The sequence below is a fragment of the Anser anser genome (assembly GCF_964211835.1).
Source record: "Anser anser genome assembly, chromosome: 2".
Taxonomy (NCBI): domain Eukaryota; kingdom Metazoa; phylum Chordata; class Aves; order Anseriformes; family Anatidae; genus Anser; species Anser anser.
Window position 1 is genome coordinate 142,566,424 of NC_139721.1, and position 18,627 is coordinate 142,585,050.

The following is an 18,627-nucleotide window of genomic DNA, read 5'->3' on the forward strand; positions in this document are numbered from 1 at the left end:
CAAATCTATTTGTTAAATATGGTGCAGAGTTTTTCTTCTTACATGGATATTCAGAGAAGGGTAATACATATCTATCTGCATATTCCGCTAATAATGTCCACAAATTTCTACAAAATACTAGGCTTCTGTAATTGTTGTTGTGAAAGTCTGTACAGAAGGTTTTCTTTTCTTTAGTTGTTAATATTGAAATTGAAAGTGAAATTAAGCTCCCCAGTTAAAATACCACAGTATATGTACATTTGGGGTAAATGAGGTATGTGCAAGTTCTTGCATGTGAGGTAGGCTATCTTATCACAGACCGTGGGAATTTAAGGTGAAATTCAGCTGCCTAGCTGTAAGTGTCTGGTAATACTTTTGGCAGTGTGGTTATGCTAGATGGTCTCTTGCTTCTCATGTAGGATACAGTTATCCTAATATGTGTTGGACTGTATCTGCAAGACTCCAATGGTCCCGGGTTTATCCTATGCTCAGGCAACTTCATCTCAACCCTGGTCAGTACATGCAGTACCGTCCAGGTGTTTCTTGAGCTTGCTCTAAAGTAGACCTGAAAGTATGGTGAGCTGAGCAGACAAACCTGCACTGACAACTTTTAATAGGTCTGCAGTGCTAAAAGCAAGAGCTTAGAAACCTATCTCGTATGTGCACAGCTGTAGTGAAATATTTAACCTCTCAAATGAACACCACCCTGCTCGGCTACTCATTTATTTGTTGAAATCTGAAGTGAGATGGCCAAGATATTTTGTTTGCTTGTTTGCTTGTTTGCTTGTTTTTTTACAGATCTATCAACAGCAAATATCAGGCAAATTAAAAATCGCACATTTCTGGTCAAATGTTAAGACTCCTCGCACCACCACCTCCTCCTGCCACCCCCACCCAAAAAAAAAAAAAAAAAAAAAAAGAAAGAAAAATCTCATTATGTCGGGGGGGGGGGGGTGAGTTGAATCAGTTTAGTCTTAAAGAGCAAAATAGAGTTGGAAATAACACCCACACGAGAAAAAAAAAAATCTATCAAAAGAAAATCCTGTGTTAATAACATTTTGAAATATATGTGAATATTGGATCAGCTGGACAGTGAGTAAATATGAAGGCAGTATATATTTTCAGAGACAGAAGAGGAAAGATATTTAGCATCTTGATCTTGCCTGGGTAGTTGCAAAGTTCTCAGAGCATTCCAACCCCCCCCCCAAAAAAAAAAAAAAATAACAGTAGCCCGGATCCTGCAGAAAGCTTCTTTGTATCTTGATGTTTTGTAAAAGGAGTGACTTGGTATTACCTGTCCAGCCATCAAACATCTTGATTTAAATATGCTTTCTTATTGTTGGGGCACTTATATTAGAGGGCTCCCAGGGGAGAGTTTTGTTTTGTTTTGTTTTGAGCATCACTGTACAATCAGATAAAGCAGCATTTCTGTGACTGAGTTTTGAAGAATTGTGGCTGGTGAGAACAGCTGTTAGAACCATATATTGAATTCTTTCTACATTGCTGTATGGAATATCCTGGATATATAGAAAAATACATGTGAATAAAGCAACAGGCATATCTTTTCCAAAGTAAATAGCAATCTTTCCAAAGAGCAGTAGAAATTGGGGCAACAGCTTAACCATTTTAACACCACTATTTTGCCCTCTAAAACATGAATGGTAATTTTGAATTTTTGTGTATTTTTTGTGGATTTCACCCGGCCCTATGTTTTAGTAACTAAAGATTCAATTGTGTTGTATGTGAGAGCTAACCTAGAAAGTGACTTAAATTGACTTCCAGTCTTGTTTTCAATCTGTTGAAACTCTGTGTTCTTGAGAGAAGCCATGGTGATACAGTTTGTCCTTTAACTCCCAGGCTCTGTGATGAGCATACTGCTGTCTGGCTGTATGCTGAACAGCACACAGCTGAGCTGAACAGCATGGCTTCCACAAAGGTTGGTCCTGAATGATATGAATGTAAGAAACCCTTAAGAGCTTCAAATTAAGCTTTATCCCTACCTTATCCTTTTTTTTTTTCTTTCTTTTTTTCACTTTTACAGGAAAAAAAAAATCTATTGCTTTAATAAGTGCATGTTCCTGCCTGTATCAACTTAATATCAGTCATACATGTTCTTACAACTGACTGCTTTATGATTTCAGCTGTGAGCCTTGACAGATCCCCAGGACATGTCATTAGCTGTTCAGGAATTACAGCATACATGAGTGAGTGTGGAGGCAGCTTGCTTTGTTGCCCTACATAAAGTTCAGATCAACTAGAATCTACATCCACTAGTATTAATTGTCCAGAACCATAACGCTGTTCATCCTGATTTAGGCCCTCCCTCCTCATGTGACTTTTCAGAGCTACTGCGTCTTGGCTGTTTTTTTTTCTTGTCATCTCGTCCAGTTGAGAAGGAACAAGGGATGGGAGACAAGTGTGTCTTACCCATCCCAGCTTCTGAACATGCACCAGAGGAAGAAGTAGGTTAGGGAGAGTTTAAAGTTGCTGTAATATCTGGATCAAAATAAAATAAAAAGATATGTAAGAGTATATGCATTTATAAATATGTTGTTGGTTAATATTCCACACAAAAAGTGAACCTTTAAAAGACTAAAATACTATATCTTTAAAAAATAACTTGAAAAAAAAAAAGTGATTATGACACTATCTGGAGTCATGAGCCCCTAGGAATGGGGTTGGTGACAGGCATGGGATTGTAACCACTGATGTGCTGTAGTCTAGGCCTGGCACTTAGGTTTTCTTTTAACATTTATGATCATTTTTAGAATGTTAACATTTATGATCTTTTTAAAATTTTAATTTTATGATCATTTTTAGAATATTAACATTTATGATCATTTTTAGAATTTTAGTTTTATGAAAACATTAGTTGTTTATTTATATCTAAAAATGAGAAAATAAACTATATCATGTTTCATAATTACCAAAATCAAATTGTTGGTAGGTGTTTTTACACTCATTTTATTAAAATGGTTTCCATTATTTTCTTTTCAGTGGAGGAGATGGTACATAACAGTTACTAAAGGTTTATTTTGAGAATTTCTCAATGTCGTGCTACAGCAAATTGGAAACAAAACTGCTCAATAAGCATTTGCCTCCTGTAATTGTTTTTTGCATGACTCACTGATTTTTATTTTTTATTTTTCATCTCTTAAGTAAGGTGTTGCAGAGACTTTTGCTCTTTTGAAGCTTGTCTCTTATGACAAGCCTGTCCAAGGGGCTTTATAAGACTGCTGTAATGACCTCTAAATAGGCTGACAGTTTTATAGCTGTCCCCAAGAGGGAAGCTTCCTTTCAAAAGCAGCTGAATATCAAGAAAAAAGCAACAGCTCCAAGCTGACTTTTCACAAAGCCAGAAAGACTAAACGGCTTTTTGGATTAATAACAGGTTTATGGCATCCTTCTTTGCCAGGCTGTCTGTCAGTGCATGACTTTCTATTATAGGTGCTGTCAGGCACTCAGACAGAAAAGTGTAGTTTAAAAATCTTGGAGCTTAAGCTCCAAGTTGATGTGGAGACATATAAAGCCCTCTGCATACACATGGGCAAGAGCCTTGAGCTCAGTGCTTGTGTTTGAGCCCACCTGATGACATTGAGGTTTTACAAAAACAGCCTCTGTGAGGTTCTAGGCAAAGTGGTCTCCACACTGGCCCTCAGTCTCCTGTGAAAAACCCATAGTTTTAAGACTCCAGCACACACATGGACGGGCTTTCAGCTGTCTGCACAGCACTCATTGGTCTATTCTCAGAGAAGACAGTGTGAGATGAAGTTCTTAATGCCAGTGCATGCAGACAAAGGATTTTCCCTTTTGTTTGATTGGGCTCCCCTCATTCATTAGACATGATATTAGCTGTTCAAAATAGATTTTGCTAAGGCTTGTGTAATCAGCAGCAAAGTTTGCAGGCTGTCTTCATGTTCCCAATGGCCGTGTATGTGGAAGACATATGTTATGCCCATATGTATTTCCTAAGTACTTCCCACATCAGATGTTGGTTTTTTTTGTTGTTTTGTTTTGTTTTTTAAAAAAAAAAAAAGATTGTAGCTTTGTCATTGTGAAAGCAGTGAAGCAGTTTGTAAATTTTACATTTTCTCAGTAGAGATTCATACAGAACAAATGCTTTTGTTAAGGAACTGAACAGCACAGCCTATCCTTGATATAAAGCACTTATGAAATGAAATCGGTACTTCTGAGCTTCAGACAACCACTCATAACAATCAAGCTTTCTAAGTAGCAGCCACTATATATATTCTCTGCAAGACTTTCATGCAGTAGTTTTCGTGGTGTCTATCTACTGAAATTAGAGCTTTTGTTTTTTGAGAGGCCATTTCAAATTAATCATTCCTCTGGGCTTTTCAGGTATCTGATCCTATACACTGGTAAAATTTCATCACTGCTATGCTATGATTATAATTACAGTGCTTTGTGTCAAAATGCAGTTAGATGGAACTAGCATGTTAAGTATCTCTTTTCCCCATTTTCTCTCATCTTAATCTTTCCATTAGGACCCCATTTCAGCTTCAATGGTCTTTTCCCAAACTGCCTCATCTCCTTGGGGCCACATTCTCGATATTCTGCTTGTATCCTTGCCACCTCTGTCTCATTCTGTGCCTGCCTAAAGAAAAGGTGAATACATGTGACAATCCAATTGCAACACCATACACATATGCTTCTGCTACCTTGGTAGCACAAAGCATGACCATGGATCCCTTTCACCCCTTCCAGAGTCTGACATCAGTTGTCACTTCTGTAATCCACTTTGTAGTGTTTTAAGGTAGTGGCTACTACTAATGTCCAGAATCGTAATATCAATTTTCTAACAAAAATTCAAAACTATTCAGAGAGAGTAACAAGCATTAAATGTGAGAGAGAAACAAACATTAAATGTGGTTGGATACAAGTTGTTTTGAGGAAGCTGGTTTTGTTGTCTGCATGCTAGACTGTCTTGTTGCTGGTTTGTTTTAATAGAAAGGGTGTTCCTTTTTTCTTCTGTGAAATGAATTGCCAGAACTGCTTTTCTTCATTAAGGAAATACTTTTAATTGCTAGCTCATTTCCTTCCTCTAAATTCCCCAAGCTATATTTTATTATCTTTGTTCTCTCCCTGAAAAAATGGTCTATTTTTAATATGTAATTGCCTCTTTTCTCTTTCCAGGGTTTCCATTTTACTCTAAAAATGCAGCTTTTAGAAAACATAATTGTCTGATTAATTTCATAAGCTATTTATCCATAAATGCTTATATTATATTCAGAGTTAAAGATGACTTTCTGAACATAGTATTTCGTGATGAATATCCTCAGTACTAATTTTTGGAGCAAATACCAGAAGCACTTTTATTTCATTAAAAATTATACCTAGTCTGTGATTTTTAGCAAAATTTAGGTAATAATGAATTTTGTTAAAAATTAAATACTAGTTCTTTGTTTTACAGTGATAAAATTAAGTGTCAATAAATATAACTCCATATCCTTGATGGCTTCAGAATTTCTTCATTGTGTGTTGACTGAATGGAAATCTGACAATACAATTTCAATAAACTCAACAAATACCGAACTTCACGAATTTAAAGAAACCTTGATCTTCAGTTGTGCTGAGCTTTTATGAATAGTGTATGCATGCAGCACGCATGAGAAAAATCAGTTGTAGTGGGGAAAATATGGAAATATACTCAAGGCGTCATCAAACAATATCTCTTTTGAAAAATGCAAGAAATTAATTTTCTTTACAGTCTACAGTAAGATAGCCTCAAGTAAAAATAAATAAATAAATTTCCCTAAAGGGAAGAGTTATGAGAAAATTTCTAATAAATATTCCCGTTAAACTCTGAAAGGCTGACAAGAGTAATCCCCATAGTTGGTGCAAAGTCTTTAGAAAAATCCATTGCTTTAAATGCTGTATTTGTCAATAGGATACAGGTGATTCTTATTTTATATATATGCAGTACTTGGGCTGGACTGTGCTTCTAGAGAAGCAATGCAAAATAATTCTCATTTCCCAAAAATACCCAGAAAACAACAACAACAACAAAAAAAACCACTTGTGTTCAACAGTCAGCTCCTTAGATATTTTTTCTGCTGTTTATTAAAGTAGTTATGGGCATGTTTTCTGTTTTCTCTGCCTTTTCTTTCTTCTGGTAACATGTTTCTACTTCATTACAAGATGAAGTAATTTTATTTTTTTTAATTAAATTTTAATTCTCTTCTATATAATTCTACCTATCTGTAGAACTCTCCATCTGTGTGTAATATAGCCATAAAATTATTTTCTTAATAATTTATTTCCTTAGATGTAAATCCAGCATTATTTCTAAAACATTTTTCTTTCTTATACATATAATATATGAAGTTGAAGAAATATATTATGAAGCAGATACAATCAACCAAACCCCTTAAACAAGTCTGGTGGAATGAAAACTCAAAGGTGTCTATTAATTCTAATAAAGCATTACTCTATCATTGGGAAACTAATGGAAGAATCCAATGATTTCATTTCTGTAGTAATGCATGTTCAAAACTACGAAGGCAATAATTTGGAATACAGTCATGGTTCCTCACTGTATTAAGACCTCCTGAGCTGCTCAGGCCAACATTATTATTTAGCTGCATGTTCCTTTTTCTAGTTATATAGTAAATTTGCAGATAGTAGAAAAAATAGGATGCAATAGATATACATTTAATGGTTCATTCATAAAATACATCTGCATGAAGGTATGAATCTTTTCCAAAGAGCAAGATTTTTTCTTCTTTTTATCATCCAAGTAGAAGTGAATTTGCTTAATTCCAGAATTATTCAAGGTTATTTTACTTGAATTAAAACAGTAAATGAAACATTTTCTTTAATGCCAAATTTAGTAGCTATTTATATATGAGTAATTCCTCATACACGGAGAAAGATTATTGAGCTGAGGGCTATAATTTAAGTATTTGACTTGCAAGATGAAGAGTTTGCTTTAAGCATGGATCAAAATACCATTTAAAGCAGTCTTACAGAGCAATCAGCTAGGTTCAGGGTTAGATCTATCTGTTTGTGGAGGGAGTGGCTTAGCTACTAGTAATTAACTGGAATAACTTGCTTTTATTAGTTATGAAAAACTGGAGATGAAAAAAAAAATTCTGTTCACAGCTTAAACATTGCATGTTTACCTGAAACAAGCTGTTTGGGTAATTATTTCTTTGTCTCTTGGGGCTCTTTCCTTGAGACTTTGCAATGCTTCAAATGTAACTTTTATTTTCTATGGAAACACTGTCAGAATGATAAGTTAGACTGGGAAAATATGTTGTCAAAACCTTTTCATTTACTGTACCTCCTTTGTATACATGACAGTAGTAACGGCTTCTGTTGACTATCAAAGAAGAAAATAATTTGGTAAGGTGGCTGGCTTTTCTGTCATCTTCCTGACAGTATAGTTTTAATTATGTTTATTTGTATGACTAACCAAGGGCTGCTGAGGTTGTTAGAAGTTGCTTCAATAGTGTCACTGAGATTTACTGGGCGAGTACATCTTGGCATATAAAGTACAACAAAAGAAAACCTCAAGCAGAAAACAACCTGATCCTTTCTGCGGCAGTTTAAGTAAAATGCATCAGTAATGTTGTTAATGCAGAATGATTTCCAGCTGAAATGGGGTTTATGGTCAATATATTTAACCTAGAATATGAACCAGTTCATGTAAAACATAAGGAATTGCCAAATATGTCTTCAGCTCAGGACCACAACAGTAGGAATGGGTTGTGTATGTCCTTGGGAGTGGGTTGTGGGGAGGGGGTGTCAGGTCTGCATGGCAGCATGGCCTGGTGTGAAGGGAGTCCTATGCTGCTTCCTGTGTATAGGAGGTGTAGCAGACGGATTTTCCATCATGGAGAGAATTCTAAATTCTAAGTCTTCCTATTCCATTTTCTATTTCGCTGTTTATTTTCTAATTTTATTATAATTTTAAAACACTTTCATTGAGATTTCTGCTATTTTGCTTTTTTGCTTTTTTTTTTACCAGTGTCTAATTCTCAGTACAGTATTTCTTGTAGCTATTTAGCTGTCAGTGTTGTTGATTTAAATATGTCACAGTTAAAAATTTTGGACAAGTAAAGGAAGACTTTAAAGATGAAATCTGAGGTTCATCTCTAACCTCAGACCAAGTGCCTTTGTTTCCTTTCACAGTCTTAGATGCTATCTGGAAAGGTAGAGACCATCACAGCTATTGGGAATCAGTATGGTCTATGTGATTGTCTCTACCCTTCTATTGATTCCTAAGATATTGGAAATGAATAGCTCAGATAAAACACGTATTTTTCGTCCTAACCTATAATATTTATTTTTCTTCAGCAGTCATAGTTGGCAATAACCAGCATTGAAATAATTTTCTTCACTCATATTAATCATGAAAGAGAATTATTGTCCTGTATGTCTGCTCAAGTATGAAAAATAGCTCTCAGGAAAATCTCATTCTACTTTGGCCACTATTATTGTTTCTTTTCTTGCTGGTAAACCACCCTTTTCCCTGTCTGGACAGCTTCTTTTTTTTTTCTTTTTTTTTTCATTTTGTTTTTAATAAAAAAGACTTTTACATTGGCTTTCATTGTAAACTACTTTTCTCCACAGAAGTGTACCCTATAAGGATAAAGAAAAACTGCTATTCCTACCTCCATTCTTGTATAGCTTTCTTCACCTTGTCATTAGTGGTATTTTTTAAAAATTAGATGTTTAGCCTTTCATATAGAGACTACCTCTTAAGTAGTTTGCACAATCTCAGCACAAACTCTGACATTGATAGAAATTTTTGGAAACTCCTATACCTGAATTTTTAAACATGCAATCAGTTTTGAATAATCAGATTTAAAAATTAATTTCTTTATGTGCTAAATAGCGGCTAGTGATTTATATGATTTATAGTGTAAACAGATTGCAGTGGAATGTACAGAGTATTTTGAGTGTTGGTATCTCAGCTTTGTCATCCAAAATAAACAGACATTGCCAAGACTCTCACTGTTATCTGAACCATGAACACAATTACTGAACTAGATATCTACAAGCTGCAGAATTTGATGGACTGCTAGCACAGTCTCACACAACACATGTAGGATTCATGTATTTTTACCTCTGAATTTGCTGTGATGTGGGCATGACAGCAACTACTGTCACTTTAAAGAATGCAAGAACTAGGAAGATTTTTTTCCACAAATATGTATGTCCTGATCTCTCTCTGCATATCAAATGTACCATAAAATGGTGTTTTGGAGATTTAAAATGAAGTACACTCATAAGACTATAGCTATTGGGAATTTTATGGATGTTTTCTTATAGGATATTCTAATAAATTATGTTTAGAAATGTTAAAAAATACAATTATTTTTTAAAATCTTGGCTCTGAGTACTGCTTCTCACTTTGCTATGGCATGGCAGTTGTTACGTGAACTTACTGTTCATCTTGCCTTGAAAGCCATCACACATTTTGCCATAGATTTCACTGATGTGGTTAGAGGCACTGTATGGTTAGGATTTGAGGATAGAGAAAAATTATGATTATAGTATAAGATGATTGCACGAGGTAACTATTTGCCTTGCTGAATGCTTGTGGTTGGAGGCAGAGCTGTCTTCTGCAACACATTTGCAATTTGTATTTTTGTTGACTGTTGACTTGCAATTTTGCCTTTGCTGCTGCTCCCAGGAGCAACAGAACTCAGTATTTCAAGCATGAATTTTATATAAAACTAAGATTCACCTTCCATTCTAATCTGTATTTTGCTATGTTTTTCCCCCATGTCAGGAGGATACAGATCATAATTATTATACTTCAAGGACATATGGCCCATATGATTCTACTAGCCGGGATTTGTGGGTCAATATAGACCAAATGGAGAAAGACAAAGTAAAGATTCATGGGATCCTCTCCAATACCCATCGGCAAGCAGCAGTAAGTTGTTATGCTTTTTCTTCTTTGACTGACACGAATGTTTTTATTATTATTATTATTTTTTAGTAAGTACTGTTGGCTCACCAGTGAGTGATATAACAGTACTTACTAAATATTTTGTCTGCTGTTCACAGAGCTGCATCTTTGAATTTTAGTTAAGCTATGAAATTCAAATGATTCCACATTGTCTTTTTTGTACCAGAAATAACAGTCCTTCAGAGATATCTTTACAGATATTTTTAAAATGTATTTCTGTTTTTAGTGTTAGATCTCAAACTATCAACCAGTAAACTACTTGCATTGTTGAAGTAAGAAGAAATTTTGTCAATGACATCAGTAACAATGGAACGGGATTGAGGATTAAGCTGCTGAAGTTTTAAGCCTTCCATGAAGTGTATCTGTGTTTCCATTTCCATTTTGTATGAAGTGTCATAGTAACTTTTTCTTTTGGGAGAACGATAAAATCATTATTATATCATATAGCAACAGAAGTGATAGATGTGATTGCAGTTTCAGGCTAACAACAAATAAATATTATTAAGAGTGTAAATAGCCATCTTGTTTAACTTATTGTTGCCTGGTAAAACAGGTATGAAAATATGGGATTGCTTACATATATAACTGAATACAATATGATTTACAAGTTATGTTCTCAGATCTGACCTGTGGCTAAAACTGCATACAAAGAAGAGCCAATACTAACACAAAATAAATGTAAAAAATTACAAATCAGAACTGTGGTTTGTGAGATTCTTATTTCACTAATTTAGCTCCAACAAAAACTTGGATTATGCCAGTTTAAAAAATGAAATAATACAAAATAAGATAAAGCTAACATTTTACTTAAAGTTGTACAGTTTGAGTTGTGTGTGTTGAGGGGTTGTTTGTTTGTTTGTTTGTTTGTATTGAGATGAAAAGGTGTTTAACAGCTTTAAAGCTGAGAGAAAATCTAAGTTAAATTGTTAAATTCCTCTTTTCTCTCAGTTTATCTGTTATTTCCCTGCACCAGCCAGGTGACTGGCTCAGAGGAATGTCAGTGGCAGCAAGAAGAGATACCCCAGTATTTATCTCAAAATACATAAAACGAAGTGGGGTGATAAATCTGCTATATTTGACTAACAGAGAGTCCAAACCATAAAATACCTTCCTTATAGCCAAAAAGACTGTAAGGAGCCAATGCAAATACACTGAGCTCAGGCAGTTGTATATCTTTTGGGTAGATTTAATAAAGCAAAGTATTGGCTATTTTCCTAACACAGTTTTTTTCTAATGAGAAAAAATTCCAAGAGTACCTAAAAGTAAGAACCTGTAATGTCTGCCTTGCCTTCTTCACCTGGGATTCTGGTACTCTGTGTTGAGACAGAGAATGGAAACATGCAGAAACTAATAGAGCAGTTAAAATAACTATGCAAGTTGAAAAAAAAAAAAAAAAGTAATTTATTAGCCTTGGAAGTTAAATATTAGTGAAATTCCTTTGAGAAATTTTAACCTGTTGAAGATGGCTCAATCCACTTCCTCTTTCTAAACATTACTGTTTCTAGTTGGGTCTATGAGGTTCTACATTTTAAAATGTCTGTTCCAAGAGGGATATTTTGCTGAAGTTATTGAAACAGAGGTTTAAAATGAAGTAATGTTTCTGTATGGGATCAATGTGGAGCATGACAGACTCCCGAGCATGAGAGCTTCAACTTGCTCTCCCCAAATGAAGTGGTTTAAGACATTTCCACTTAGTGTTATCTGCCCACTCCGTCTTTCTTGCCAGCTCTAGTAGAGAAGGCAGTGAACCAAATTTAACAGGCTGACATTCATCTCTATTCATAGTTACCAAACTATCTTGGTCTGTGAACTAGATTGGTTGCAGACTTGTCTACATGCTGTTTTAAAGAACCCTTCTTCAGAGATTTATTTCATATCTGTTCTGAAGGCTGAAAGAGCGTCAACTAGTTTTATCCCATAAGGCTTTATATGTTATGTTTTTATAATTAATTTCATGTATGTATCTGAGCATACAATAATAATGTGTTTTACATGACTAAGTTATTTTTAAAAAAGATGCATTCTATCAACTGTTTAGATATTTTACAGGAAAATTTCTCTGTTTTTAGTAACATCTTCATAATCCACTCTCCATTAGATTATCCTTAATTCAGAAAGAATTCAGAAAAAAATCAAAATAGTTATTTTAATGAATTAGAGATTCTAATATTGAATCTAGAAGAAAAATAAGTGTTCTACAGATTTATTGATCTATTCATTTCTTTTTTCTTTTTTTTCAGACATTCAAGGTGATTTTTGGGGGTAGAAAAAAAATACAAAACTGTATAACAGCTGTAGCTTCAAAGGGTCTGAGTACATCATACATTACTAAGTAGCCATGTCTTCCCTTCTCATCCATAAACATAAACTTTACTCTGCAAAAAATATTTTAAAGTCACGTTCTTCTGTGACATGTAGATTAACGTGCTGATAATTTTTTAAAGATTACTTTCAAATTTGATAGGAGAACAAGGAGTTAAATTACTAAAGATTAAGATTCTTATAAGGTCAGGGAGTCTTTGAAAGCTAAAAATTTTTAATTGAATTTGTGTCTTGCTTCATTCAGAAGTATTTAATCCTATGATCTTCCACAAACTGCCAAGGCTTGTTGCAGGGAAAGGAAATGAAGAGAGGATCTATGAAGTGATTTGGCCGAGCATATTCAATGTTTGGGAAAAATAATAAACCAATTTAATGGAACAATTAAAATGTATAGCTCTATAGGATTTATATCAGTAATAATGTTTTTTTGTTGTTGTTTGTTTGTTTGTTTGTTTCAGAACATTGCCACTGTCCTCTTAACCCTATAGTAAAATTTTAGGTGTGACTTGGATGCTCAGTTTAGATGAGACATATATTTGATTATTTGAACACTGACTGAGATAGAGGAGTAACTCATGCTTGTCATGCTCAATTCTCTTTCCTGTCAGTCCATTCTGTAATTTATACATGGAGAAAATATTTTTCTATAAATAGGTCAAAAATTCCAGGATTCTTTCTGAAAAACAAGACATGCTTTATAGTGGCAAAATTAAAAAGACATTTATTTCTTGTGGTTATTAAAAAAAAATCCTTAAATCCTGTTGGTTCTTTATTACTGCATTAAACTATGTAATTGTCTGTATTAAACATCTATTACGTTGTCAGAATTTAGGCCATCACTTTTTGATAGAAGTCAAAGAGATCAGTATCTGGCTTGAGAGGGCATAAGATTAAGGCTTTATCTATTGCAAACACAATCATTATTCTAGTATCTATATTACAATAATTCAGAGGACTGTGAAAGGCAACTGTGCCTCTTAAAAGCAGCTTAATGGTTATTCAGAAAGCTAATGTTAACAGGAAAAATGCATAACAAAGAGGGAAGGTCTGGTCAGATTTATTTTTTTTAACAGTGTTCTTGGAAATTATGTGAGGTAGAACAAGAATATAATCTAAGTGGAATACATACATAAACATAGCATACATCTTCTCAACAGTGAAAACTAAAACATGAAAAAAATAAGTTCTTTTAACTTAATTCATGAGCTGTCTTTTGCTATGCCAATGTGATTAAAAATGTTTCGTTGTGGATACATATTTACATACATAAAGAAGAGGTCATTAGAACCTACTCAGTCCAATTAACACAATGCAAATAGATTTTGCATTCTAATTAAGAGTTGTTTTTTTTTTAAAAAGTGCTAATAAATCCTGTCAAAATTCTGTCTTCCACTTAAGTGGAAAGAAAATCTAATTTAAAGTTCCTGTAAATCTTTAGCTGTTAATTTCATGCTAAATAATTCTGTAAACGTTTCTAGTGGATGTAAATATAATCCTTCCTGAGAGAAGAAGTAATAATGTATAACCCAGATATAATCCATAAATAATAATAATAATAATGAATAAATAAAATAGAAATAATGTGGGTTTTTTGTGTTTTTTTTTTTTTTTTAATAAAGTATCAACTATTGCCCTTTTTTAAGTGGAGACATCAAAGCTTAGGGCCAAAGAATAGTCAACAACAACAAACCATCTTCAAACCAATTTTTACTGTAGTAACTCCTCTTAAATGCCAAATACCAAAGAGCTGCATACTCAGTTCCTATTTAGGCTTCAGGCCATTATGCAAATTTTATGTTTTTATGGGATATAACTTTAAAGCAATGAAAATATTTTTCTGGAATTTCAGTGCACCTTTCCGTCATGGCAACTGATTTGTTCAGAGTTGAGACAGATAGCACAACAGGTGATAACAGTGATAACAGTGGGTGGCCACATTAGTCAATGAGCTGTAGAAAAGCAGTGGAATAGATGGGAAAGGAGAGAGCCATAGGCAGAAAGGCAAAATAAATTTTAATTTGAATGATACTTTATGAAGACCTTAGGTGAGGAGATGTCTGTTCTCTAAATCTCCAAATTACTGTTCTCTGGTATGAATTCAGCTGATAGTAACCTGTAGGTTGACAGAGGAAAAATATTTTTTTCCTTTTTGTATTTTGCTGTAAGTAGTTTAGGTAAAGTTTGCTAGTACTTCTGTTGCTTATTTTTTTATAAATAACTTCAGCTCCTGTTTAGTGTTATAAAGAGGTCTGGGAAGTGGTGTAACTTGGATCTGATGCAAAAGTTGCCTTCCAGTTACCTGTTTTCATCAGATAAGCACCCAAGTAACATCAAGAGGTCAGGGAGAGCACCTGAATCTGAAGAGACGTGGCTGAGGAGCAAATCACCCACCACCAAAGCAGCTGAGCAGGGATTCTGTAAATCTGACATATAGATGGCTCTTGTTAACAAAGAGGCTTAAACAACTTTTTTTTGTTGTTGCTTTTTATTTATTTGTTTAGGAAAAAAATCAACAAATCTTTCTTAATTTCATTCTTATAAGAGAGTTATAAGTTCTGATTGAGAGATGTGTTTTTTTTTCTAAAGTCTTCAGTTATGTAGATGAACATAAAAGCCTGAAAGCAGTGATACACAGAATTGTTCCCAGTTAACTGTTGACAATTCCAAATTTAGAATAACAAGGCTCTAGTGAAAAATAAAAAGCAATGATTGAAACAGATATTTGAAGTGGAGAACTCTCCTTTTTTTTTTTTTTCCCTCTTACCTTTCTGCACAGTATTGATTTTATTTTCTGGTGTTGTTCCTTTCAGAGAGTAAATCTGTCCTTCGATTTTCCATTTTATGGCCATTTTCTACGTGAAATTACAGTGGCAACTGGGGGTAAGTGGCTTTCTAACTGTTTACCTTGAGTAATTTGAGAAGAGTTTCTTGCAGGTATTTTAAATCTTTTTTTTTTTTTTCTTTTTCCTTCTATACATGTCAAGAGAGACACTGCAGTATTTCTTTAGGAAATTTTGCTTTCCGCATAAAAGAAAATTACAAAATATCAATATCATGAAAATTCAAGCTGCATGAATTTAACTTCTCACTGGAAGACTTTATAGTGTTAATTGTTTTCTGTTTTTTTTTTTTACCCCAGTAATCACATTTTTGTGTGTGTGTGTATAACATTCGCACTCATGGAGACAGTACTGGAGCCAAAACAAGGGAGATGTCAGCAGGTTTGGGCTGTGTGAGGACAGGGGATTTAGTATCTGATGATGGTAAGTGCTGGTAGAAGTACGTAACTTGGTCAGAAAAGGAAAAAAGAGAGGCAGAGGGGAGCATTGTGGAGAGCACAACTGCAGCATTCTTTCATCTTTAAGATGTCCAGCAAGTTCACAGACTCTGGCTTGTGGAGGTCTGCTGAGAGGTGCAACAGGAAAAGAAACATAAATAGGGGCCACTGTCACCAGGGCCAGTCCTGTCCTATCCCTGGTCAAGGTTTCTCCTTCTCATGCTGTGGGTGGCCAGTTGGCCAGGACCTGAGGATGTTGCACTGGAGCTCTGAACAGGGAGAGTACAAATAAAAGGTTAGGGCAGAGCAGCAACCAGAGCCTCAACAAGAGTAGGAGCAGGAGTGCAGGTTGATGTCTGAAGTTCTGTTTTAGTATCTCCACTTTGCTACAAAAGTAGAAGAATACAAGAGATGGACAAAGGTAAAAAAAAAAAAAAATCTGAGATGAAATTGGATTGCAGTCAAAGTGACTAATAAAATAAATAATTGCAGAATTATGGGCTGACTTCACTATTAGCATTTTTTCTTCTTGGTCAGAGATGGCATTTTGATGTTGAGAGAGATCAGATGAGCTGTGAATGACTGTAATATTGGGGCTTGTCTGATTTTTAGTTGTTTTGGTGGTTGACCACTGACACCTAGCTCATATCCTATTATTAGAGGAGTTGAATTTCGTGTGGAGTGAAAGCATGGGGTAGGGTGGATCCTGCGCAGCTAAAGCAGTGGCAATGGGGACAATGTTCATTCTGTAAATGCCCCCTAATTACTACCGCTGAACTTGTTTCCTTGAAACTTTGTAAAGTTCACTCTTTCTTCAAGTAATTCTTTTTATTTGGTCACTCTTCTGGGTCACCACTTTTAACGAGGGGCTGTCACTGAAATGCTACTTTGATCAGGCTTCTCCACGTGCCCCTAAACGCATTACTAGGAGTAAAGTTTGGCTCTCAAGGAGAGCTGTGCAGTAGCAATTTGCAAGGGAAAGAAAATTCTTTCAGTGTGGAACATTTATGGACTATTTATTTATTTATTTAAAAATAAATAAAACAACTACAACAAAGAAAACTTGAAGATATTTAGGGTCAACTGCAGCTTTGCAGAATTCTTTTCTCTTGTTATTATAGTTGATGGAACTCTGAATGGCAATTCTTTTTGTTTTGCTCTGCTTCTACTAAGTACAATTGTACTGTAGTGAATGGATTGTGGACTATTGTCAAGCTAAATAGCACTTTAACATCAGTCTTTTCAAAATAGGCCACTGACGTTAATACAGAGACACTTCTGTCCTTCATGTTACACTTCCATAATCTTTATTCTCAAAATTAAGCATGAAAAGGTGAGATCTAGTCAATAATCACTTTAAAAATATTACCTTAATAAAGCTCAATAACTGTAAGTCTTCCTGTCAGTTCAGGACAGGATGCAACTTCTGCAACTTTTAAGTCTTCTAAGCCCTTTTAGCAGGAAAAGAAAGATCTGTTTCTGTGACAAACCTCTGATAAATGTTCCACTTAGGCTCTATTTGCAAAGTTTGTTACCACAAGTTATCTGTGGTGCAGTGTGACTTCTATCACAGAGTCACAGAATGGTTGAAGTTGGAAGGGAACCCTGCAGGCCACCTAGTCCAAACACCCTGCTCAAGCAGAGGTGCCTAGACCAGGTTGCCCAGGACCATGTCCATATGTTTTCTGATGTTCTCCAAGGACAGAGCTGCCAAACCTTTCAGGGCAACCTGTGCCAGTGTTTCATCACCCTCACAGGAAAGAAGTTCTTCCTGATGTTTAGATGGAACTTTTTGTGTTCCAGTTTGTGCCTGTTGCCTCTTGTCCTGGCACTGGGCACCACTGAGAAGAGCCCGGCTCCATCTTTGTTACCCTCCCTTCAAGCATTAACAGACATTTACAAGATCCCCCTGAGCCTTCTCTTCTCCAGTCCCAACTCTCTCAGCTTCTCACAGAAGAGGTATTCCACTCCCTTGACCATGTTGGTAGCCCTACATTGGACTCTTTCTAGTATGTCCACATCTCTTTTGTACTGGGGGGCCCAGAACTGGACACAGTACTCCAGGTGTGGCCTCAACGATGCTTAGTAGAGCAGAAAGATCACCTCTCTTGACCTGCTGGTGAACTGTCCCTAAAGCAGCCAAGAATACCATTGGCCTAGCATTAGCAGCAAGGGCACATTGCTGACTCACATTCAACTTGGTGTCCACCAGGACTCATAAGTCCTTTTCTGCAGAGCTGTTTTGCAGCTGGGTGGCCCCCAGCATGCACTGGTGCCTGGGGTTTTTCCTCCTGAGGTGCAGGACTTTGTATTTCTTCTTGGTGAACTTCATAAGATTCTTATTGGCCCACCTCTCCCACCTGTGGTAGCCTAACAATAAATGGTAAGGACAGGCCCTTTTAATACTGTATGGTCTACTGTTTCTCAGTAGTCAACATTTTATAATGGCATTTTTATTACTAGAGATCTGGAAGACCTCAAGAGGTTATTCTTGGATGAAAAGAATGACAAAGTTAATGTGTACAGGTGTCCCACATGACAAATGTACACTTTCTGGGGAACAGGGTATGATTAATTATGCTAATGACAACACTGCAAACTGTTTTTACCTCCCAGTCATGAATTAAACAACCTTGTCAAAAGGAAAGTTGGGGACAATGGTACATTAAATCCCTGTCACAATAAAAATGACTACTCTAATGTTTTCCTCTTTTCTTTATGTAGGTTGTGCTGTGGCATAGTATGGTTTCCAAGTTGCCTTTTAAAAATTTCTGAGGTGTATACTCAACTTATTTTTCTCTTTATTGTTTATTTAGAAAAGGTAGTAAAAATAATTAGTTTGAGGGCTTTACTCACTGATGTCCTCAGCTTATGTTTTGCAAAGCTATTTAATTTATAACTAGAAGGTAAGACAGTTTATAGTATTGTTCTAAGCATAATTAGTAATTTGTGGTTCTTTGTCATAGAAGCATGTCTCCACAAATTCTTATAAACCACATTTTTAAAGTAATGTCATGTCCTGTTGTGATTTTTGTTTATAACTGTAAGCTTTCAATATTGGAAAATGCAACAAATACATAGAAAAGGTGTTTAGAATATAACCCAT

At 35.2% G+C, this 18,627-nt stretch overlaps 1 protein-coding gene across 2 annotated transcripts in view; it reads left to right on the forward strand.

The window, feature by feature from the left end:
• Positions 1–18,627, forward strand: part of PLXDC2 (plexin domain containing 2) — a 268,152-nt gene that overhangs the window by 139,499 nt on the left and 110,026 nt on the right. For both annotated transcript variants that reach the window (XM_083826049.1, XM_083826050.1), the window contains exons 3-4: positions 9,740–9,886; positions 15,055–15,124. In XM_083826049.1, the coding sequence (XP_083682175.1) occupies positions 9,740–9,886; positions 15,055–15,124 (217 nt within the window). The remainder of the gene's footprint in view (positions 1–9,739; positions 9,887–15,054; positions 15,125–18,627) is intronic.